This window comes from Argopecten irradians, chromosome 3 (assembly GCF_041381155.1).
Source record: "Argopecten irradians isolate NY chromosome 3, Ai_NY, whole genome shotgun sequence".
In the NCBI taxonomy this organism is placed as follows: domain Eukaryota; kingdom Metazoa; phylum Mollusca; class Bivalvia; order Pectinida; family Pectinidae; genus Argopecten; species Argopecten irradians.
Window position 1 is genome coordinate 38313487 of NC_091136.1, and position 24180 is coordinate 38337666.

At 35.1% G+C, this 24180-nt stretch overlaps 2 protein-coding genes across 3 annotated transcripts in view; one reads left to right on the forward strand and one right to left on the reverse strand.

Moving 5' to 3' along the window:
- Nucleotides 1-2334: 2334 nt before the first annotated feature.
- LOC138318490 (rho GTPase-activating protein 11A-like) lies at nucleotides 2335-22401 on the reverse strand. Of its 2 annotated transcripts, XM_069260895.1 has the most exons (12): nucleotides 22096-22401; nucleotides 18564-18699; nucleotides 17877-17959; nucleotides 16477-16573; nucleotides 15895-16112; nucleotides 13037-13187; nucleotides 11939-12140; nucleotides 10863-11124; nucleotides 10558-10649; nucleotides 9898-10051; nucleotides 8234-8330; nucleotides 2335-7420 (listed from the first exon to the last, which is right to left on the reverse strand). In XM_069260895.1, exons 2-12 carry the CDS (start codon nucleotides 18687-18689, stop codon nucleotides 5192-5194), a joined length of 3711 nt encoding a protein of 1236 aa, XP_069116996.1. In that variant the 5' UTR covers nucleotides 18690-18699; nucleotides 22096-22401; the 3' UTR covers nucleotides 2335-5191. The 2 variants fall into 2 exon arrangements, with proteins under 2 accessions (XP_069116996.1, XP_069116997.1); XM_069260896.1 differs by lacking the exon at nucleotides 22096-22401 and having other exon boundaries at nucleotides 2335-7417; nucleotides 18564-18809.
- LOC138318492 (ras guanyl-releasing protein 3-like) overlaps nucleotides 18928-24180 on the forward strand; it is an 80504-nt gene continuing 75251 nt past the window's right edge. The window contains exon 1 of the mRNA XM_069260899.1: nucleotides 18928-19164. The gene's annotated coding sequence lies outside the window, so the exon portion shown is untranslated. The remainder of the gene's footprint in view (nucleotides 19165-24180) is intronic.

A 24180-nucleotide genomic window follows, 5' to 3' on the forward strand; every position in this document is an offset into this window, starting at 1 on the left:
ATGTATTTTTACATGTACTCCCAATGCTATGTGCAATTATCATTAGGAACAATAAATTGTGTACAAACCTGTATATAATGTCAGGTATCTTTGTTGTTTTTGTTTTGATAGTTGTCAATGTATCTTTTCCAATGTCATCATTTATTCTCTGCTGATTATTTCATACTTTGAAAGAAAGTTCAGTTCCACTTGAAAACATCAAAGTTTGTTCCATGAGGATGAGGACACCACATATACATCACACATCCAGTTGACATAGAGCAGCTGTCCATCTGTCCACAAGAGTGAATGAAACAGCTGATCTATATAGTCATACAACCGACAACACAATGAAAGACACTATAAAGGACATACAGACCAAAATTAACCTTTATAGTTTTGTGATTCAGAGGTCTTTAGAATTTTCCACTGATAAAAATATTGCAAAGACATGAATGGAAGTGGAGAGGAATTGAAATCAAATACCAACTGATGTCTAGTTTCAAGGCCAATGTAAATTTTTGTATCATGATAATTAGAATAGCTGGGAGTGAAGAATAGGTATAATTACAATGATTGAAATAGAGATTCTTATTCTCAATTATTTCCATAGAAGGTCTGACAATATCCCATTTGGGGTGATTTTTATACTTTTAGCTCATTTCAAATGCATTTCTCCACATGCTACAAGTGAAAATGACATAATGTCACAGCATGTATATACTGTACATGTAGCTGTGATGAACTCTGGGTGAAATGACTATATAGATTCATGAAAATGATTCTGACAGCTTTTGCTAATATTTTCTCCCCATTGAGAAATGTGGAGGTAATGATTTGATTGGTCAATTTGAATGGTCATCAAGAAGTGATCCATATGGGATGTTGTCAGATCCTATATGAAACGGATTTTAATCAGATTGGTGTAATTAGATTCACTGAATTAAGATTTGCAAGGCTAATTTCTTATATAACAGCCAGGGCTATTCTGAAATTGAGTATGTTTTAAGTAGCTCTCTCATATCATAATTAGATGCTAAATGCATACCATCGGAGTGAGGTGCCTCGACAAGAGACGTAAATACTGCAGCGTACCCTAGTCCTTTCCCATTGTCAGGTTTGTACATGACAAAAACAGTGAGTATCAAACCATTTGCATTGGAACTTCATCCTGTAACTAATGTAGCTGATGACCATATAGATGAGTAGTTGCAGCTCCTCACCAGAAACAGGTCAGGGTCATTTGCTCTACAGGAGAAAAGAGAAATATGACCTTTGGGCTTAAGTAGAAATGCCAAAATAACTGAATATTTCAATAAAGTTTACAATGTGCTTATATATATAGTTGAAGGAAACAAAATCAAAATACATCAGTGTATGCTAGTGATACATGCCTTTCTATTCCCTATCAATATTCAACTATATAGTCAGATTTGACATACCTTACTTTTGGATGTAATTAACAAGAATGCCAAGTAAATGATGCGACCAGCAGTCAAAGAAACAGTGTTGGCACTGAATTTCGCATCATGCATGCTACAACATTGAATAGGCACACATAAATGTGCGAGCATGAAACGTGGCTACAAACCGCCTGGCGACCCAATCAATTCCAACAACTTGATAGCAGATCGAGTGGTTAAGGTGTCCAGACATATTTCCACTAACATTTCATCTCTGAATGGCCAGTTTAAAACCTATGTCGCGTAGTTGGTGACTGTATGTGTTTTCTTTCGCTTCTCTGGCTTTCCTGCTAAGTCTTAAATGACACTGACAGACAGAAAACAAAATAAAGCCAGAAGTCACCTTAACTCGATCATTATATTGTATGGTGCCTAAGCACCTAAGTATGATATATTTAGACAGGTGATGCACATCCTGTAGACATCTGCTTTCATTCTCATTCACAAAAACAGGAAGAATTCATGAGTATCCATTTTAAACAAAAAACTAGAAAAACTGTTTGCTTCTTTTTTTTTTTTTTTTTTTTTTTTTGCTTTTATTTTAATACATTAGTATATGGCAGCTAAAGCAATGTGATTCTTGACTAAAATGTCATGATTATAAACGGGGAAAAAATTGTTACTGTATTATGATTCACAGTCCAGCTGGAATGCGAGATACAAACAAGTTGATTGATGAAAGCTTCATTTGATTACAACGGCTTTTTAGAGATCGTCATAAAGAGATTATCTCCCTTCATTCACATGAAATTGATTTCATAGTGTACATGATATTAAAGAATTTTATGGTGACTAAATGAAAAAGATACAGTCAAACCTCATTTATATCTCAATTTCTACAAGTTCAAGTTAACGTAGGTCAACTGTACTATGTGCTGAAAAACAAAAAACATTTTCATTAATTTGGATGAAACAAGTCTGTGTCAATCTATACAAGCCTATCATAAGTGCCATTTCTTTATAATGTAAGCATCTTTGCTGTCCTGCATTACGCAATTTTGGTTTGTATGTAGAGGTACATACAAATGAAGGTAGTTTCTCAGAGAAAATTGAAATAAAAATTATCTGCCAATATTTAAAACTGTCAACAAAATGTAGGACGGCATACACCAGATGTTCAGTTTATAATTGTTATTTTTAAAACAATATGTATCTGTACATAAGGACATAGCCTGGTACAAATACACATACAAACTGACAAAGCAGTTTACACTGGATAAATAAGGTTTTAAAATTACAAAACAACCCTGCTTACCAGCTGATATTGATCTATATGTAGCTGTCTTTCCAGATGAGATTGAAGTTTTCTTCAGAAATAGAGGTGGTTGTTCTAGACAGTATTGTGAGATAGTTTTTAACATGGCTGTCTTGTTTCCCCACGAAAATAAAATGGAAACCAAATTCAAAATGAACCATGAAATAGAGAAAAGGTTAAATGAGACAGTATCCCAGAGATCTAAAGTGATTAAAAGCTCAGCCTGTTGACAATGAAGAAGATATCTTAAAGCTAATTTTTATTTGTATATGCAAAATAACATGAATTTCAAAAATAGTGTTTAAATTTTAAAATTTTGATTTTGATAAGTCTCAAGTTGAAAGATATTGTGAAGACCTCTTATTAAAACAATTTTTAAGAGAAAACATTACTAACCCATTTCATTAATAATTATTTTTCTTTTCATTTCATATTTATAAAGATGTTTTTTTTTTTTTAATTTTATTTCAAATACTAGGAATATCTATTGACATTATGGAAACTTATCCTGTGACATGCATGAGTGTCTGGTATGATTCGAGTGAAATCACAGAACTTTATCCTTACACATCCGACACCATACATAAATAACACAGGTGAAGCATCTTCAATATGAATAAGTTTTGAAATTTACTATATAGTGAAGTAAGCGATCTGGATCAAACTTCATAACACAGTCCAATAATCTATGCAGTTTCAACATGAAAGAAGAAAAGAGTTCCTAGTGTCAAAATCAAAAACTTAACAAGATTGGCAAGATGACTAGACATTTAACATCACTTGGAAATGTCATAACTCCTTCTCAGAAGGAAATGTAAGAATTTTATCACAATGCATCATCCACAAATAAAATTATGATGTTGATATCACTATATCCTAGACAAGAATATTCTATTCTTAAACTACTAATCATCTTACAATAATAGCTTGACTGAAACTTTCAGCCAATATTTTGATCTGTTAGGCACTTTGTGTGATCTTAGAACATTTCAAGGTTCAAAAAGTTATCTACAAAGCATTCATTATACAAATTAAACAGAACTGTGATATTATGCTTCAAATGTATTGCAGGTCTATATACAGTACAGCAAAGCCATATATAGACAAGAAAAAATAATCAAAATAATACTTCCTATTGCGAAACTTGTGTATTTGACCTTCTGATCTATCAGTTACTTCCCCTTGTTTCATGAGTCTATGAACCACCAAAGACAGCAAAAATGGATGATTATACAATTCATAAACTAAATTCACTTTTACAGAAAAAAATTAACAATGCCATTGATCTCATCTCCAGTAAAATAACAATGGATGTTTATCTTTTAGGTCAATAATACAGAAGTTAAACTGGTACCCCGATCAGACAATGTCAGAATTTGGTCATATACACATTACAATGAAATACTTTCTGTGTTTCTATCAAATTCACTCTAAAAATGGTACAATTTAAAATACATTTTGTTATAAATTGTGATATTAACATAAAATAATTAAATATGATTTTGGTAAATCTAATAATAATTCTATATTCAGTCCCAGTCTGTACATTCTGTATGAAAACATAAATGAAATTGAAAATAAAATTGTACCAAGGATTTAGATTATTTACATTGTTTTTTACAATAGATAGGATTGAGGATAGGTTAAGAGGAGAAAAAGTTGGAGTTAAAAGGTCACACAATTCAAACAATTCTTGTACCGATATTCTGATTGCAAAAACAAAACAAAAGTACTCTTGTTCTATAACTATCAACATGGGCATAACTTGCCAGCAGAAGAACGTTTTTTGTCCCAAAATACCATGCTTTTACTTAAATTTGTATTTAGGATTTGACAATTCTATGTTTCATACTTTGCTACTGTAAAAATTGGACATTTTATTACACCCTATTAAATATGATAATAACATTTCTTATTAAATTTTAAGCAAGAAGTCACTAAATTTATAGTGCATGAAAAAGCCAATATTCAAACAGAAACAAAATTTCTGAATTTTTAACCTCCATAACATCAGATGAAGAACAACCTGATAAGCTGATACCTAATGTAAACACTTCCGAGATAAAAAAACCAGTTTCATCATGATTTATGTATTGTATCATAAAAAACTCTGACACACTCTTCTCATCAAAAACATTCCAATAAAAATTATCATTCAAACAGACAAGTAAAATTAAATAAATAAAGTGATGCAATAACTTCAAATGTTTTGATTGAGCTTGAACTGTGATCTATTGAAATTCCAGTATACATACATGTATATCTATGTACATGTCTACATGTTATCATAATCACACAATCAAATGAGTATCTGATGATTGCAATATCAGACAGACATTTGCATGAAAATGAAGTTGTTAATAAAAATGATCATTTAATAGGAAAAAGTGCTGTTTAAAAATCTAACTGCCCCATAGCACCAAAGCAGGAATTGGTTATACACAACCAGAAACTAAACACACAAACCATCTATCTACTATACTAGTAAAGCCTATCACACACTGTCCATGTCCCCCTGTAGATGGTGGGGGATGGAAGTAAGTCGGCACCTGTTCTGTCTGCCAGGAGATGTGTGTCGCCGAGGTGTATTACGACAAGGAGATCCCGGAGAACCAAGGCGTTTCACAGGTTTTACTGGGGAACATGGTGACCTTGACACTTTTCTGTTAAGATGTCGTGGTGTGTGTCCACCTGAAGTCCTAAGAAGGACTCGCTGACCAAGGTTTCCTGGTAGTATGGGCTTTTTGATGCCTGGCACCTTTGAAAATGTGGCATTAGTTGGTGTTGCATCCGGATCAAATGAATTCAATTCAGTTTTTTCTGCAAGAGGTGTACAATTGTCATCATTTGAATTTGCCTGGAGTTTTGGTGTGTGATCACCTTCGTTATCAGAGTTTTCCTTGTTCTTTACAGCTATGTCATCAGATACTTCCATAGCCTCTTCTGTAATATCAGCAGTCTTTTTCACAGAACTCTTTAAAACAGGTCTGTCCTGATCCTTTGTATAGTAAATACTGGGTTTACGAGATAACTGACTGGAGGTTCCTGATTTCTGTTGCTGCTGTTGAGTTGAAGTCTCGGTTGGCTTTAAAAGATGTGTAGAAATTGGCAGACGGGCCTGACCCTTTCCTAACTTTGGGTTTACCTGTACAACTTCCTTTATCATGGCAGCTTCTTTCTCATTTTTGGCAAAAATTGTTGGTATTCTAACTGGTGAACAGCCCCTTTTGCGAGAAACAGAATTTGCAAATCTATATGGTGATGCATGACGATCAACAACATCTGTCTCCAGACTTTTGACACAATGTTTTACTTTTCCAGACAAGTTCGTTTGTAACTCCATTATGCTCTCATGCTTTGGAATAGCAGCATCAGCATGTTTAATGATGTTTTGGGGTGGAGCCATAAGTTGAACATCCTCTTTTGTCATGTCCTTCTGTTTTGTCCCCAGGTACCCTGCCCTCAGTAACAGATTGTGTGTCTCTGATGAGATCTGTAAGTTTGGGGTGTGGTTTTGATTCTTCTTTGACACAGAACCAACATGGAGACTATGCGACCTGCTAACACTAGCTGTCATTGTCTTTACATCTAATGTAGAAACAAACCGTTTTAACTTTTTATCCGTGGTCTTTTCATTGTTTTTTGTTTCTGAAGTTTGACTAACAGCTGGTTCTGAACAAGTCTCTTTAACACTTTCAATGTCCTTATCATTCTCTACCACATTACTTGCCCTAGATTTTAAATTATCTGTACTTTCTATCACACCCATCTCTTGATCTAACAAGGATCCTTTACCACTGTCAGTAGATATTGATCGAGGAAAGTTTTTCTTTTCATTTTTCGGAGAGAGAGGAGAAGAATCTGTTTGACCACTTAGTAGGCTGTCCATACTCTCATGGGAGACTATCTTAGAACTTTTCACACGACCATCCTCACCAGATGAATTGTCACTTTCCGGAGACTTAGAATCTGACACTACAGCACCTACTCTATCAATTTTATCATTAATGGGACTTTCTATAGATATTGAATTACAAGACTTCTGTGCTGATATTAACTCTGAAATGTCCATAGAGTTATCTCCCTTGTCCGGATCAGACCGACTTCCTCCTGAGCTGTCCCCTAGCTGAATCAGGTTGCTGTAGCCTGATGTATCGGGTATGTACAGGGGAACTGGGTCACCTATTTCAGATTTGTCAAGGCCAAAGCTACGCCTCAATTTCATGACATTGTCTTTTTCTCCTTGTAGTAAACCTGCCTTTAGGGAATTGGGTCGACCTCGCCTCAGTGTGCCACGCCGTTGAAGTTGATGATCTGAACTAGAGGAAGTGCAACGCTGGTGATGATCGTCAATTGATTCATGTCGGGTCATGTCATTGACAGCAGAGTCCGAAAGACAAGAACGTGGTAACAGATCAGAATTATCTACACACGAAATATTAGCACTCATTGTTGACATGTCTCCATCTTCATCAATAAAGCCCTCGTTGAGGGAGTTGGTATCTTCCTCATTCAAAGATAGGACAGACTGTTCAGGTAGTGTTGGAGAGAGGACGGACTGGTCCACTATAGCCCTAATAGGGGACTGTCCTTGTGTTGCTTCTGATGGTTTGGTGTTGTCCAATTGACTTGTATCCTGTTTGGTTGTCTTTTTGCCCGGAGGGAATGCTAGTCTCTGACCAACCTGTCTGGCCTGTGTAGATCTGGGACGCTCAGGGAGCTGCTGAAACACAAATAAATGGCAATTAATTACAGTAAACAATGGCTGTCACTAATTCAGTAATAACACTAATCCTTCTTCAAGCTAAGCTGCAACTAATGATAAATGTCCAATATTAGTAACAGCAAATATTACTGGAGCAAAATCAGCATAGAATTATTACATTTGGATGAATTATCTTGGCAGAACACTATTCTATTAAATATATATTCAAAACCTAAATGTAAGATCTACTTTCAATAATATTACAAAATAATTAATTTTTCTTTGTTTTCATATACTAAATTTGACTGATTAGCCAATTATTTTTTTCATACCTCTATGAAAAAAAAATTGCAGAATGATGGATTAATGTATGGATACAAATAACAGAGACAAAACATACAAAAGGTATATCTATGTAAATGCAGCATATACAAATGTAGACTTGCAAACAGCCAGACTGATACAAGGTTTAGCGTTTGTTCTGAATACATAAAACGTCATTTTTCATAAACAAAATCAAATTTAGAGTTTTTGTATATCTATGGAACAGGCATAACATGCTTTTTCTATACATAATCTTATAAATCATCAAAGCAAAAAATTAATTTTGTCAGTCATATAAATGATTAAATCAATAACATTTAAGAGTTTTCATTGCCAATTCATAGATTTTTTTAAATTAAAACATGCAGTAAAAGCCCACAGGAATATATTTGCCTAAACATATGTATATTTGTGTTCAGTTATAGGTATCTTTATATACATATATGTTATAATTGTACAGTTTAGTAAGCGTGGTTTACACAGTGTAAGCAAACGAGTGTAGAATACCTTATCCCCCTTTCCTCCAGAGAGCCTGCGGAACAGACCCTTACACTTTCCCTTTTTGTTGGCAGCAGACATGGATATATTGGAACTCGAGGGGAGCCTGTAATGGGAGTCACAAAGTCATTTCTAGTTAGTACAAAGCAAACACAGTCCATTCCATTACCGTCCAGTGATTCAGATTACATGATCATACAGTAAATCCCAATCTGATTACATGATCATACAGCCAATCCCAATCTGATTACATGATCATACAGCCAATCCCAATCTGATTACATGATCATACAGCCAATCCCAATCTGATTACATAGATTACTGCTAAATCATACCTTTTATGGGGTATTTTTTCATGAAACTTTATCCAAACAATTTCAGAGATATGAATTCATGGTCATGTATAAATCTTTTTATTTTCCATTAATTTAAGATTATTTGGATATAACCCCAGGAAAAATATGATTTTATGGCATACAAGTATTCCTAATATACAGTTTAAAGTTACCGTCACCACAGTTATCATTCCAAATTTCCTCTGATTATCAATAAAGATTAATCTCAGTTTAAATTTTTAGAGCTTTACCACTGAGTTGAATTAATTTGCTATTTTTGTCCCTTTAATTAGGATTATGATACTGAAGCAATGCATGTAAATCTAAAACTTGATTTGCCAAGATGCTGACTTCCCAGGAAACAATACAGTTTATAAACATATAGATATAAAGAGTGATATTGCAGGCATCAGTAGGCATGCAATATATATCAACAGCTACATTCACTTTGAATTGCTATCACTGATTTCTCTACATTTGTCATGGACAAATAATCTTCCCTTCCTGGTATTAATTATTTTGTGTGTTAAAATATATTCTATAATAATTATCTTTTATTTGATTTGAAGATATACATAGACACTTCCTTTTCCATGTAAGTTAGACTGATGTAAAACAAGAGGTCTCAGAGGGATCTTGGCGCCCACCAAAGAATGATCTATGTCTGACAACGGAAAGATGGATCTTTTCTCTGCTTTTCAAACTTTTTCAAACATACTACATACAAAATTTGAGACAGATTGCTTCAGTACTTTCTGAGAAATAGCAGTAACAAACTTCAACTATCACAAGGGACCAATGGGATTCTTCATGTGAAGTTTGAACAAAATCTCTTCAGCAGTTCTTAAGAAATAGTGATAACAGACTTCAACTACCAAAATCCAAGGTGGCTGCATGGTGGCCATCTTGTTTTTCTGATCAGCTTCAAAATCTATATGGCACAACTAAGGACCAATGGAATCCTCCATGTGAAGTTTGAGCAAAATCCCTTCAATAGTTTTCAAGAAATAGCGATAACAAACTTCAACTGCCAAAATCCAAGATGGCTGCCTGGCGGTCATCTTGTTTTTCCGATCAGCCACAAAATCTGTATGGCACAACTATGGACCAAGGGGACCCTCCATGTGAAGTTTGAACAAAATCCCTGCAGTAGTTTTGATGATGGACGACGGACGCAGGGCGATTTGAATAGCCCACCATCTGATGATGGTGGGCTAATAAAAACCATGAACCAAGATCCTTACTATACATGTTAACTATATACATTCTCCACTTCCTTTAGAAAGCCATCACCATGTATATATATGCCATTCCCAGTTATATACTTGTTCCACTTACTTTTTGCTGCCCTTGCGATTGTTGTTAGGACTAAACAGGTTGAGGCGTTTCCTTGTGTTCTTGCCAGCCTGACATGGTGTAGCACTGAAGGCCAATTGTTCTTTACTGCTGAACGCTATATTGGGGGTGTTCAGTGTACCTGTTCTCCTCATCTCTACAACATCATATATGTTATACAATTATAGACATTTCAGATGTATAAACAACATTTCAGATGTATAACCAACTATCAACATTGTCATTTAAAATATTGGATCATACATTTTAAACAGGGAAAGCATTTCTACTACTTTTTGAGTGTAGCTTTAGATTTGATACATCTACAAATATATTTCCTCAGGATGATGTGAAGTTAAATATGTGTACACACTTGTAAATAATCTTTGTTTACATGAAAGAATGCATCTTTTAACACATTTTACATTTGGACAAATAATAGAGCATACATCATCAAATTAATTTGGTATTGTTAAAACTTATCTAGTCCATTTGTTGTTTGAACATTTATCATGAGAAAAGCATTGTCCCTATCCAAAAACTTTCTTATTGTGATGAATGGGATTGGGACATGATGCCTCTTATGACTTAGAAAGGCCATTATATGTGCAGTATTTGACAATACTAAAAACCACTAAACCTTATCAGTATTGGTATACTCACCATTTATATCCATTCTCTTGACTCCTGAAGCTGGAGTGAAAGGTGTGTTAGCCAGTGTAGCCTGGTTTGGAAGGTTCTGTAGGATAGCTTTTCTGTAATCAACAATCACAGAGATATTCAATTCCCAATAAAACATTTACTTTTTACATAGTAATTTATCCTTGTGCTTGAATTACAAACTCCTTAGTGATTAGAGATTTACAGAACAGAAACTATAAAGTTTATGGATCCTGCTAAGGGCTATAAAATTTATTGGAATAAGCCTAAAATACTGTCAGACTTAATCATAGTCAGGACAAAAGTACTTTTTATGAGCAGAGAAGGGCAGTGTTTCTCCGGAGGCTTTGCGCTTCCTAATGACGACTGGCGTGGCCATACATTCTGCGTCCGTTGGTAGACAGGACGGAGCCTGAACGACAGAGCTCTGGTCATGGGCCATGGTTGTATGACTTGTATTACTGTAGGCACTGGACTGACTCATGTTACTGGCTTGGCTTAAATTGCCAGCCTTTCCATCTGTGCTTCTTCTCCACTTTGTAATACTCTGGGCAATGGTACTCACAAGGCCTATAAGAAATATATCAAAACAATGGTACTCACAAGGCCAATAAGAAATATATCAAAACAAATAAAGACAATGGTCCCGTCTCACTAAACTGCTATCAACTTATATTATAATCAGGAGACTTATCTATGTCTAAAGTTACTAGTATTCTTTAGCATATTTGACCTTGAGTCAGTTATGGGGTCAATAATTTGAATAAAATTGACTCTCAAATGAGAAAACTCTTGCTTATTTAGAATAAGGTTTGCCCCTTATATATGACCTGGCCTCAATTTCTCGAAACAAACTTAAGTCAAAAACTGGCTTAAGTCAAAAATTTTAGTATATAAATTACATAAGGGAAAAAACTTAAGTTTTGACTTAAGTCTGCACTTTTGTTTCGAGAAATTGGAGCCTGGTACTTATTAGGTATATTTGGTTTATATGACATTGAGTGAAGGTTTCATTGAAAAATTGACAAAAAAGCATTGAAGCAGTTTGGCAGCATTTGAAAAAGAATGTTTTATCGTTCAAAGTGCCAACTATACCTTTTATTAAAATCTCATTAATAAAGTTTCATTATACACACTACCTTACCTTGTGAATGTACTATGGGGAAGCAAGCTAATTACAGACTGATGAAGATACTGGTAGGATATTTATATTTTATATAATTAGCATATAGTTTAAAAGTTGAATATTACTTTTCTAAGAAATATATCAATTAAGCTTTACTCTCACAGGTTTGCCATGATAGAATATAATTTTATCATGTATAGCCATTAGGCACCAGACTGGTTTTGTTAAGATTCATCTGAGCTGGCATTTGAAAAATACCCTGAAATGATCCTGATCGCTTTCTTTTCTTCTCCTTTTTCCGACAGTCACGTGAATCCTCAAGTGTATCTTCTGTCATATCAAGTTCATCATCTGTGCCAAAAACTTCCGTCATCAATAGAGCTCGCTCGTGGAGGCTGTCCGAGATCATCCCCACGCTGTCAGCACTCCGAATTAATAACTCCACCACTGATGTCTGTACCTATACAAAGTAAAAATGTATTAAATTTTAATTTGGAATGTTTGTTCTGAAGGAGACTTCAAGGCAACTTATTTGTATAACACAAAAAGATTCCGTCTGAATTAAGACCTATATAAAATGCCTAGAAGATCATTTCGCCCACCAAGTTAATTCTAAAAAATATTTGGTATATTCCAATACTTGTCTAAAATTTTGGAAAACTTACTAGCCATGTACATGGGACCTTGATTGATAATTTTGTAAAATCGCAAAATGTATTAGCTATACCGTTAATATTACACCTGCCATCACCTTCTAAACAATTAAATTAATGTACATTAATTAAATGTTAATTTCCATAACGCGGGTCGTATTATGTTTCCATCCTAATTACTGCGCGTTAGTCAATCATCACTGCCCCAGACGGCAAAACAGCAAATGAATCTTCACTATTATCATAGATTACGTAGGGAATCTTTCATTTATTTAATGCTGTAACCTGATCTTAGGCCATCAATATAAATTTTCTTGTTATTGTCGCTTTAAGAAACTTAATTTTTGCTTTGGAAAGGTAGTGGGCATTTAAAATGTGCTTTTCAGTTTAGCTGAATTCTTGATCAGGACAAATCAAGATCATATGAGAGTTGAAATTCTCTACAATTGATTTTTTTAGGACAAAATTTCAAACATGATTGAAATTTTACCATACCAAAGATGATGCAACAGGGCAAATTGACAAAACATTGTGTTAACCATCTAAATCAAAACGAGACACTTGAGTAATGAGGGGTGTAATTGATATCTTATGGTTCTGGTGTCTGATACAGTAATTCAATTTAACAAGTCCAGTCTGGTAATGTTAAACACATTAACAACTGCTCAAGGGCCACAACCAATGCCAGTATGTATGGTCTTACCTGCAGCAGTTTCTCCTCTGAAGAATTCATCTTCTCACTCTTATTGTTTATGTGCATCATATTAGGAGCCAGTACGACGGCCAGGTTTGTGGGGTCCATTTTGTTCTTGTCTGAGTGACTGGCAATTTCAGATAGAAGCTTCATCATGAACCTGAAATAAGTTAAAACTAAAATATGTATCACAATATTCACTAACTTATCAATCATAACAGTATATGAGTCGTCTTTAAAAATCGTCAAAATTAAAAGTCGATCCCTCTTCTTTTTATGTCAATGGAATGGACGAAATGGAGATGCGAGTAACAATAACTCCATATATATATAGCTACATGCCCTGTTCATAGTGGGTACATAAAAATCGTCAAACCCAATGGTAAAATAAGGGTAAAATAAGTAGGCATTCAGCCATTGATATGCTGCAGGCTGATGAACATATATTTTCTTGAACTTCATTTAAAGACCTCTACCAGACACAAAATGTGATGGGTATACACAAATCATATGTTGGCTAAGAACACCTCCTTTCCCTATTCCCATTGACATTATAAAAAAAAAAAAAAAAAACTATCATAACTTCATAACGTATTTTCAGTCGCAACTCAAGCTAAAATTTTCATTCACACCACTGCACTTATAGCATTTATAACAGGGCTGTAATGTTCTTCTCATGATGGGGCTACACAGATATTGGCAATTTCCAGTGAATATTTCTATACAACTATATAACATTCAATTATTTACAGTTTGCACAGATATGGACTCAAAAAACATGCTTTCTAGTATTATCATGCTTTCTAGTATTATCATTATCAGTGTATAATGATAGTACAGCATGAGCAATTCTGTTGTTATGGGAATAGCCACTGGCATAGCAATGTCGCTAAAGATATGAGGCGGAAAACGTGGGGTCATGACCCTACTTTTAGTGGGAACATATGAATGACTTGATTACAATCAGCTGTTCATTCGAATTCATTGATTATGACTGTAAAGAAAAATATATAGGTATTTACAAAAAAACCCATTTATAAATATGTCTGTTAGACATTAAGTGCTCGCTAACTACTTCTTAACCTTAATTTCCAGTATGAAATCATCCTCGGCAACAAGTGTACGTAGCACAATCCATCATGATCGCTCAATCATTACCCTTGGGACTATTGCAAGGGGATGGTTTATGTCCTTGATGAATTGTAATAAACACTTTCCTTTACTTCATCACATCTTTAAATGTGAAATCACTTTGAACTTTGTTAAGTGTGTTCTTTGTTACATAAAAGTGTGTTTATTATCATATTGTTATTGATACAATAGACTTGTTTGGCTGTTAAAAATAGTCGTCTGATAGAACACTGTCCAGTCTCTGTGCACGTGGTGACCTGTGCCATGCTTGAACGCCTTTCTTGGGTACATTAGATCTAGAGTTCAGACACTCTGACTGATATTTTATAATGTTTTGTTTTATTCTGTTTCTCTTACGCAAGTCTGTGTATTAGAACTGCAGCAAATGCGGTCTGTGATCACAGGGTTTTATTAAGTGATAGTACAACGTACACCTAGGACTTAGGATGATGTTAAATAAATTAAATATGTGGCCAATACCAAAAGTTATCCATTTCGTCACTTTCTTTTATTGAATGTATAAACCGATTTGCATTGTATTGTTCTGGAAGTTCCCGAAGTCAATCAGATGCTTGAATATTGTGACCGATTCAAAGGTTTGTATGATACGCCGCTTGAAGTTTACAATAAACAAATGCTTTAAGCACTGTGTAATGTCATTGTTCTTAATTTATAGTAGATTATTGCTGACAAGTATATCTTAGCATATATTTTTGAAAGGTTGGTGTCATTAAATCACGGGGAAATCTATTAAACGGTATAAGATCCGACTTCCGATATCGCTTGCGCAGTTGGAATCAGCGCATTGCGGATGTACACAGATTCTACACCTGACAAGGAAAATAATAATGCAAGTACGCTCGCACTAAAAACGCAACTGTTGCGAGAATAAATAATATTCATTTGTGTAAAACACTGTAAATATAAGGAAAAGATATTTATTTTGTTGAGGTCATAATGAATATCTTAGCATATATTTTTGAAAGGTTGGTGTCATTAAATCACGGGGAAATCTATTAAACGGTATAAGATCCGACTTCCGATATCGCTTGCGCAGTTGGAATCAGCGCATTGCGGATGTACACAGATTCTACACCTGACAAGGAAAATAATAATGCAAGTACGCTCACACTAAAAACGCAACTGTTGCGAGAATAAATAATATTCATTTGTGTAAAACACTGTAAATATAAGGAAAAGATATTTATTTTGTTGAGGTCATAATGAAAATGGAGCACATTTAAATTATGTAACCCCGGTGAAGCCGGGTCACATAAAATTTACAAAATAAAAATCTATTACTTCAATATCCTTTCAAATGTAATTTATCAAAATTCAGGCGATACCACAGCCAACTTCAGCCAAAGGAATTGAATATTCCCACATATTAAAACTACCAGAACTGTTGCCAGATTGGATTACTAGTACCCGCCCTGCACAAATTTAGTAATAACTCCATTAATTGGGGACATTGCAGAACCCAATATAGTTTCCTCAACTCCCCTTTATGTCATGGTTGTGTTCGAAATTTTATCACAAATCTGTCAAGTAATTTAGGAGGTCGCCAGACAAAGTTGTGTCTACAGACAGACAAGATGGACAACCCGATTCCAGTATGCCCCCCCCCCCTCCCCCCACTCTTAAACTTTGTTGTAGGGGTTATTACCAATATTTTATCAATTTGACAGATGTTGATGCTGTATTTAGAATTAATCAAATATAATAATTAGGAGAACCTTAGTGTACACAGGTGTTCTCCTGGGAGAAGTAGACACAGCAGGAGGACGGCCTGATGGGAAGCTTCTGTGTTCCCCAGCTGGAAACATTTGATGAATGTGTCATGGTAGGTACTGGTGAACAGAGGCTCAGGCAGCATGCGGAAAAACTGCTTGATTAAGCTGGTCACATCAAACACATTTGCTTCTGAAAGACCCTTCCCTTGTTCAATTTGTTGCTGTAAAAAATATGAAATGGAAATTATCACATTTTTTTTTTATCTATAAGCCTTTTTTGCAGGATCATTCTAGAATGTACATACCATTTCTTGATTTTCCTTATAAATATCAAGACAAAATCATGAATGAACATTTCAAACATCATTATAATGCATATTCCTAGCAAACTTTCTGCTTCATTTGATAAAATGATAAAACAATCACAAACATTTGTTCCATCTTATATTCTTTAACCTTCAATTATATACAGACTTAAACTTCCATGGCTGCACCTACAGTATATTTCTAAAGCTAGAAAATCTACTGAAAAGCAATCCAAGATGGTTCTAGTACAGTTATCTTTTCTCTGTATAAAACAGTTACCTGTAATTCTTTTTGTCGACTGACAGCGCCAGACTTTCGAAACAATCCTTCCTGATCAATATTTTTTCTGATAAGAATGGCAGCATCCACCAGAAACCTTGAAAGGCAATTTCACAGAGACAATTCTTACCAAGAGTATTGTATAATTTGTATGTGTAACAATAACAAAACAAGCCAAAACAAAAGAATTATAACCATCTAATTAAAATCCAGACTACAGTATATTATTTTATCTTTACTTTAAATTTCATGATCTTATGACACTTAAATTTGCATGTACAGTCAGTACGCAAGTGAGAATTTTGCTATATATTATAATTAATTCAACATATTTTAATTATTAATCCTAAAGTCATTTTCCATTAAATCGTAACAAGATTTTAATGTACCTACTAAAAACTATTTTTTGCATCCAATATATACATTATCATTAACTATTTTCCGTGCCACACTTACCAAGAAATCAATCTTAATTATAGACATGCAATTTTTATGACGACATTTTACTATTGTCAAAGAAGGAAATGACAGTGTCATCAAACGTTGTTTGGATATAAACGCTCAAAACTCCAAGATATTGCAACAGAAGAACATTTTCATTATTTCAAAATAAGCGCTAGGAAACTAGCTTTAAAAGGGCCACTACCTTTCGGAAACGGCTTTTAATTTTTAAAATAGGAATGTAAAACGAGATCAATAATTTTTTAGAGTCGCAGAAGTTATTAACTATACGTTTACTAGCACACTTATCATCACCTTCAGAACTGTTTAATCAGAATAAATAAAATGTTAATTTTCATAATGCGGGTCGTTTTGTTTCCCGCCATCGTCTAAATGCCGCGCGGTAGTTGACTATCACTGCGCCAGACGGCAAAACAACGAAATGAATCTCCACTGTTTTCGTACATTAGACAGGAAATCTTGCATATCTTTGGTGTTGTAACCTCATCTTAAGCCATCAATATATATTTTCTTTTGTTATTAATGTTTTTAAGAAACCTTTAAATTTTGCTCCGGAAAGGTAGTGGGCCTTTAAATTGGCATTATATTGTATTATGGCCAGTGACTACTTCAATTTCCACCTGTACGCCTTTGACCTACTGGCAGTTGACCAATTCTCGCCGTCGCATATGTATCGATTACCATACAATTTTATTTACGTCAATAAAGCCATCTTTGGATAGAAGACATGTATACACTACATGTACTATGTTGATTTCAACAAAAAAATTGTCTGAAAATTTGTACACATGCGATTGCGAGAATTGGTACTTAGCAAGAATTGGTCGCCTGCCAGTATATATATTCAAAAGTTACTTGGAGCAATTGTTTATTTGAAGTAATTGATCTCAGTTTGGTCTAATTAAGGTTTTAATCAGGTTTAAGACACACTTTAATACCTTGGTATGTAACCACAGTCCTCTTCATGGACACACGACACATGTGAAAGGTAATTTCCAAAGATTTTATCATCCTGTTTCTCCTGAAATTAAAAGAATCATCAATTATGGGATCAACCTTAGCTTAGGGAATGTGTGTAGCACATGTAAATGTGTGTAGAATATGTGCCTCTCATAATCGAAGACATTCAGGCATATTATTAGACCAAAGAAAAGAGGTAATGTTATATCTCCCATCAGACTATGTGTGTAGACTCCTATTATATTATGGATAGGTAGTCAGGTTTCCTTTTACCATATTTAGCTTTAACAGCAATCACTGTTATAAATCCATCAAAATGGTTATAACGTATTTACCATAGTAGGCCTAAAATGTAATTAATTACGACCAACATACGATTTCCAACATTCGAACAATAACTAGCGAATGCCAAGATAGCAAATGTTAGCCATCATCACAACGCGTGGTCAACTTTAGGCCTAATGACAATCAAATAAACAAAGGCCGAAACGACTCTGTCGAAAGGGTCACACATGGTTCAATAAGTAACCAATTTGAAGGTAAAATTACATATTTTACATTTTCATTATACAAATAGAAAATACACACGCTTTATTGTATTTCATTCAAAAACATATAAATATAACATCATCAAATTATTAGAAATTCGGATATTTTTGTCAGACCTGTGTTTTCGTATTGTATTTCTTCGACTTCTTTCCTTTAGGCACTTTGATGCCAAGTTCCCGTAGATCTTGTCTAATCAGGGCACGAAGATTTTCCGTGTTATCGATAAATGTCAACTGCTTCATTTTAAAATGGCTGAAATAAAGGGAATAAAATCATCGAATATATATTTTCCATCTTAGCTTCCTTCCATAATGCTGATTGCCTCCATTTTCAACTTTAAATCTCGCACCTTATCGATTCTGATTGGTTGGTGGTTTGACGTCACGGACAGAGCATCTATTTATTTTACCACACAAATGGGGATAATATCCGAGGTTATTCCGAACGAACGTGACTGCCAAGGGAGGTAACTCACATAGACTATTGAAGCAGAACCTGTTTAGCTTCGTGATCAACCAACCGTTTCAAAACAACGCACCAGACTGTTCTAATACACATACAATGGTATAAACGAGCGCTATCGGAGACGCAAACGCAATGTGCCGACACAGACCTCCCTCATAATCAATGGTAATGGCTTATTGCACGTCAAAAACTTTAAGTGCCCAGCGGTCGTGAATGGACACAATTCAGGTCATGGCTGCTGTGTTACATCAGGTAAGTGTCTTATTTTGTCACTTTTATTCACATAGTTATTTCATTGCATAAATAGCATCACTCCAATGGAGGCTGATGATGCAGCCACTATATGATGAGCATTCCTTTATGTTTCTAATTACCTAAAATGCAACGTCTAGAATGATGCATTCTTCCAGGTTTTCTTTAGAAATTAATGTGTATTCACTGTGCCTAGTCTGGTGCACTGTCAGACAGTGAAATAAAAACATTGTATAACTTATTTGTACATGTAATTTTTTGATATGCAGTAACTGGAGAATGGTCTTCTTATATGTATAACAGAAGAAGAGAAAATGTAGGCCTAGTGGCCAGATGGGGACTTCAACCCGGGACTTCTGAACACTAGCCGGATGCTCTACCGATTGAGCTACCTGCAGCATAGTCACCAATGATCGGCTTTGTCCAATCTGGCTACACTCTTCCCTCTTTCACAAGACCCTTATAATGTAATACCATGGTCCACCACTGTGGTTATTTAGTTGGGTGTCCACTTTGTAATGGGTGGTGCATCAAATATGTAACAGGAGAGGAGAAAATGTTGCGGCAAGACCAAGGTTTGAATCTTGGACCTCCGAACACTAGCTAGATGATATAGCTTGTTGAGCTACCAGCTGGTCACTGATAATTGGCCAAAACCTAGCTGTGAAAATAAAGGAATTCAGCTGCATTTGTGCACTGTCAGATGTTCAAAACAATTACCGGTACATCCATCCCACAGTAGATTTACCATCAATATCATCAGAAACATATATACATATAGAGATTGGCAACTCCTCCATTTTTACGATCGGCAGATGTACCGCTGTATTTGCTTAGGGGTTTTTAGATAAACTCTTAAATAGTTGAATATAGAAGAATAACTTTGATATGTTGTAAAAGTTAAGTAATTTTCAGATGGTTTGAGTACAATTTTGGATAGAAAAATAATATTTTAACTTATTTATTAATAAAACAAAACATGCTTCTGGTTTTGAATGCCTGATTGTCCAAAAAACACGTAAAATTGCTTATTTTCATGCTTTCAAAAATCATATTAAACATCATCAATCGGGAAAACTGATCACATCAAACCGTGATATAATGTTTAAACTTTGTGTTGATGCAAAAATAACATGTTTAAAAGAATATACTTAAAAGTAGTTAGCCAAGGCAAAATGCCTATAAACCGAAGGTCCCTCTGCCTGTCAACAAAGAAGGAGTTTCCAATATCTATGTATATATGTTTCTGATATCATTAGCGAAGTATGTGTTGCTTTATGTTTATTTTGAGTGTTATCTATATCCATTCTTTAATGTAATAAACAATCAGAATAAAAATGCAGGCATGGAGAATCATTTGCTATGATAGTGTCACTCAGGATTTTTTTTTCTACATCTAATGAAGTTTCCTTTTTTTCTACATCTAAAATAATTTCACAAAAGACATGTCAACCTCTATGTATTTTTGTTGTTGCTGTTGTTGAATACATGTATATTTTGGTAGATGACCTGATCATCACATTCTTTTTTATATTTAAAGGGACAATTCAGTCTAAGAGAACATTAAAATTTGTACATATTTCGGAATAAAACCCAGTTCTAATGGAAATTAGATTATTCGGTTTTACTGTGATATGCCTGAAAAGCCCATGGTTGTGACATGTGTGTAGATGTTCAAACTCGCTCGCTGTCCGCCATTACACATTGTGGTCGAACTTCTTGTATGCCGAACCCTGTCCCTTGCTCGTAGAGTAATGCAACTTTTGTCTAGAACTGCTCAAATCGCTCTGACAGTAGTGTGTTTACCTTATTAGGTGAATTGTCTTGCCTAAAAACCATTTCATCACCTTCTCAGTGGTTATGTAGTTTATTTGCTTAACGTGCGTGACTTTGGCTCATGCATGGGTACAGCGGCCATATTGTACCTACTTAATCGTATTGATCAACGATTTGATATTTCAACGATATTCATTGAAATACTAAACAATGACGTGGAATTGGTCAATATTTTATGTTATATGTTTCATAAGAAACGTAGAACAATACATTTATGCCATATTTTGCTTCTTGGTTATGTAAAAGAATTAGCCTGAGCGAATTGTCCCTTTAATTAATATAAGAAAACAACATAGGGTGATGAATTTGGTTATTGTTTGTAAAATTGTTTTAATATACTTTAATTACTTTCACTGCCATTTACATTTTGAACCTGTATGTAGTGCAGAGTATTCAACTAAATTTGTATAAAGGGAGATAACACAAAAATGCATGAATTACGTAATATACAGTAATCTTAATCTGACCTCACAGCTATTATATTGAGCATTAAGGATCCAAACAAATGTTAAACAAGTTGCAGGGTTTAAGATTTAAACAATACCAACTACTTCAATGTCACAATTTTGAGGCCCATACAGGGCAGGTGAGTTAGCAGCTAGGTTGTCTGATGGTGGTTTTTCTCAGGAACCACCAGGTTTTTCTTTACCACCAAACACTGCTTGACACATCCTTGATTCAAAGCTACTAACAGAATTTTAAAACCAAAGATATCATATTGGACCTATTAAGCGCCCAGGGCATTTAAAAATGAATTTTTTTTTAAAGGTACTCAATATGACGAAATTATTGCAAACCTAAACAATTTTGATAGTTTTGGTCTTATGCCCGGACATTTGGAATGAGACCTCAACAAGGGGAGGGACGCTGTAGACATAGGCATTCATCAGGTTGAATATGGTATTTATAATATGATTCATGTTACAATATTGCACTGTAAAACTAATAATAACAGATTTTTTTCAGATTCTTTTTCTTTAAATACAAAGTATTAAATACAAAGTTGAAAAAATGTTGCTTTTAAGACTAAGCATGGTTAATAAAGTCATCTGACAGAATATTGGATTCTGGAAACTGTGTATTCCCATAACCTACCTTGCTTTGGTCTTTTGTTTGGAAGGTTCTGGTTCTGCCTCATTGCCTTGGACAATTTGCACCAAAAATTATAAAATAAGAGCTATATGTTATAATTTACAAGTTTCCTGTTTAATGCTGAACATTGTAAGACTATGAGTAGATCGACTAACTTTTCTATTTGTTAGTTGTATACAATAAAAATTTTGTGTTCTTTGGTTTTACCATCTGAGTGTCTTATGAAATATGTTCCTGTACAAAAATACATATATCATTAGTAACAAAATGGTACATTATGATAGCACTATATATATGAAAGGTGGCTTTAGTGGTTTTTTAGCTCACCTGGCCCAAAGGGCCGGTGAGCTTATGCCATGGCGCGGCGTCCGTCGTCCGTCGTCCGTCCGTCCGTCCGTCCGTCTGTCTGTCCGTCAACATTTCCTTTAAATCGCTACTAGTCATAGAGTTCTGCATGGATTGTGACCAAATTTGGCCACAAACATCCTTGGGGGAAGGGGAACAGAACTTGTATAAATTTTGGCTCTGAGCCCCTGGGGGCAGGAGGGGCGGGGCCCAATAGGGGAAATAAAGGTAAATCCTATAAATCGCTACTAGTCATAGAGTTCTGCATGGATTGTAACCAAATTTGGCCACAAGCATCCTTGGGGGAAGGGGAACAGAACTTGTATAAATTTTGGCTCTGAGCCCCCGGGGGCAGGAGGGGCGGGGCCCAATAGGGGAAATAAAGGTAAATCCTATAAATCGCTACTTGTCCTAGAGTTCTGCATGGATTGTGACCAAATTTGGCCACAAACATCCTTAGGAGAAGGGGAACAGAACTTGTATAAATTTTGGCTCTGACCCCCTGGGGGCAGGAGGGGCGGGGCCCAATATAGGAAATAAAGGTAAATCCTATAAATCGCTAGTAGTCATAGAGTTCTTCAAGGATTGTAACCAAATTTGGCCACAAACATTCTTTGGGGAAGGGGAACAGAACTTGTATAAAATTTGGCTCTGACCCCCGGGGGCAGGAGGGGCGGGGCCCAATAGGGGAAATAAAGGTAAATCCTATAAATCGCTACTAGTCATAGAGTTCTGCATGGATTGTAACCAAATTTGGCCACAAGCATCCTTGGGGAAGGGAAACAGAACTTGTATAAATTTTGGCTCTGAGCCCCCGGGGGCAGGAGGGGCGGGGCCCAATAGGGGAAATAAAGGTAAATCCTATAAATCACTACTTGTCCTAGAGTTCTGCATGGATTGTGACCAAATTTGGCCACAAACATCCTTAGGAGAAGGTGAACAGAACTTGTATAAATTTTGGCTCTGAGCCCCTGGGGGCAGGAGGGGCGGAGCCCAATAGGGGAAATAAAGGTAAATCCTATAAATCACTACTAGTCATAGAATTCTGCATGGATTGTAACCAGATTTAGCCACAAATATTCTTTGGGGAAGGGCAACAGAACTTGTATAAATTTTGGCTCTGACCCCCAGGGGCAGGAATGGTGGGGCCCAATAGGGGAATTAGAGGTAAATATTCAAATTTCTTCAGAAAATAAACAATGAACCTGTATCCAGAATATTACTTGGCATTACAAACCAGGTGAGCGATACAGGCCCTCTGGGCCTCTTGTTTTATCTTAAAGATGCTCCATCGCTGACAAATGGTATTTTTGCACAATCAAAAACAGGAGCAGACGATGTAATATTTTTCTTCCGTTGCAAAAGTTACTTACTTTACATCATTACCACCATTGAAAGGTTTAAGCTTCTAATTTTACTTCAAGTTGAAAATATGCAAAATAATTATTGCAGCTTCTAATTTTACTTCAAGTTGAAAATATGCAAAATAATTAATTGCATCCCAAAAAAAAATCTATGGCACTATATTCTATATGGAATGAAGTACTGATTGTGCATGCACCAAAGGCGAAATAAATTATTTTATATTATTTTTTGTGTTAATAAGGCATATATATACACGATTAAACACAAATTATTGTTCGAATGATGAATATCATTTATGCTCCGTCGGCGATGGAGCATCTTTAAGGAGATACATGTAATTACAGAATTCAAATTATTTTACTTGGGCTCATAGTGAAC

What these genes read in the sequence shown, in the direction of transcription:
- LOC138318490 (XM_069260895.1), bottom strand. Translation starts at nt 18,689, where the DNA reads ATGAAGCAGTTGACATTTATCGATAACACGGAAAATCTTCGTGCCCTG. An exon ending in GACTGTGGTTACATACCAAG is followed by an intron (nt 16,574 to 17,876) that starts GTATTAAAGTGT and finishes TTGCCTTTCAAG; the next exon opens with GTTTCTGGTGGATGCTGCCA. An exon ending in CTGGAGGAAAGGGGGATAAG is followed by an intron (nt 7,421 to 8,233) that starts GTATTCTACACT and finishes TTTGTGTTTCAG; the next exon opens with CAGCTCCCTGAGCGTCCCAG.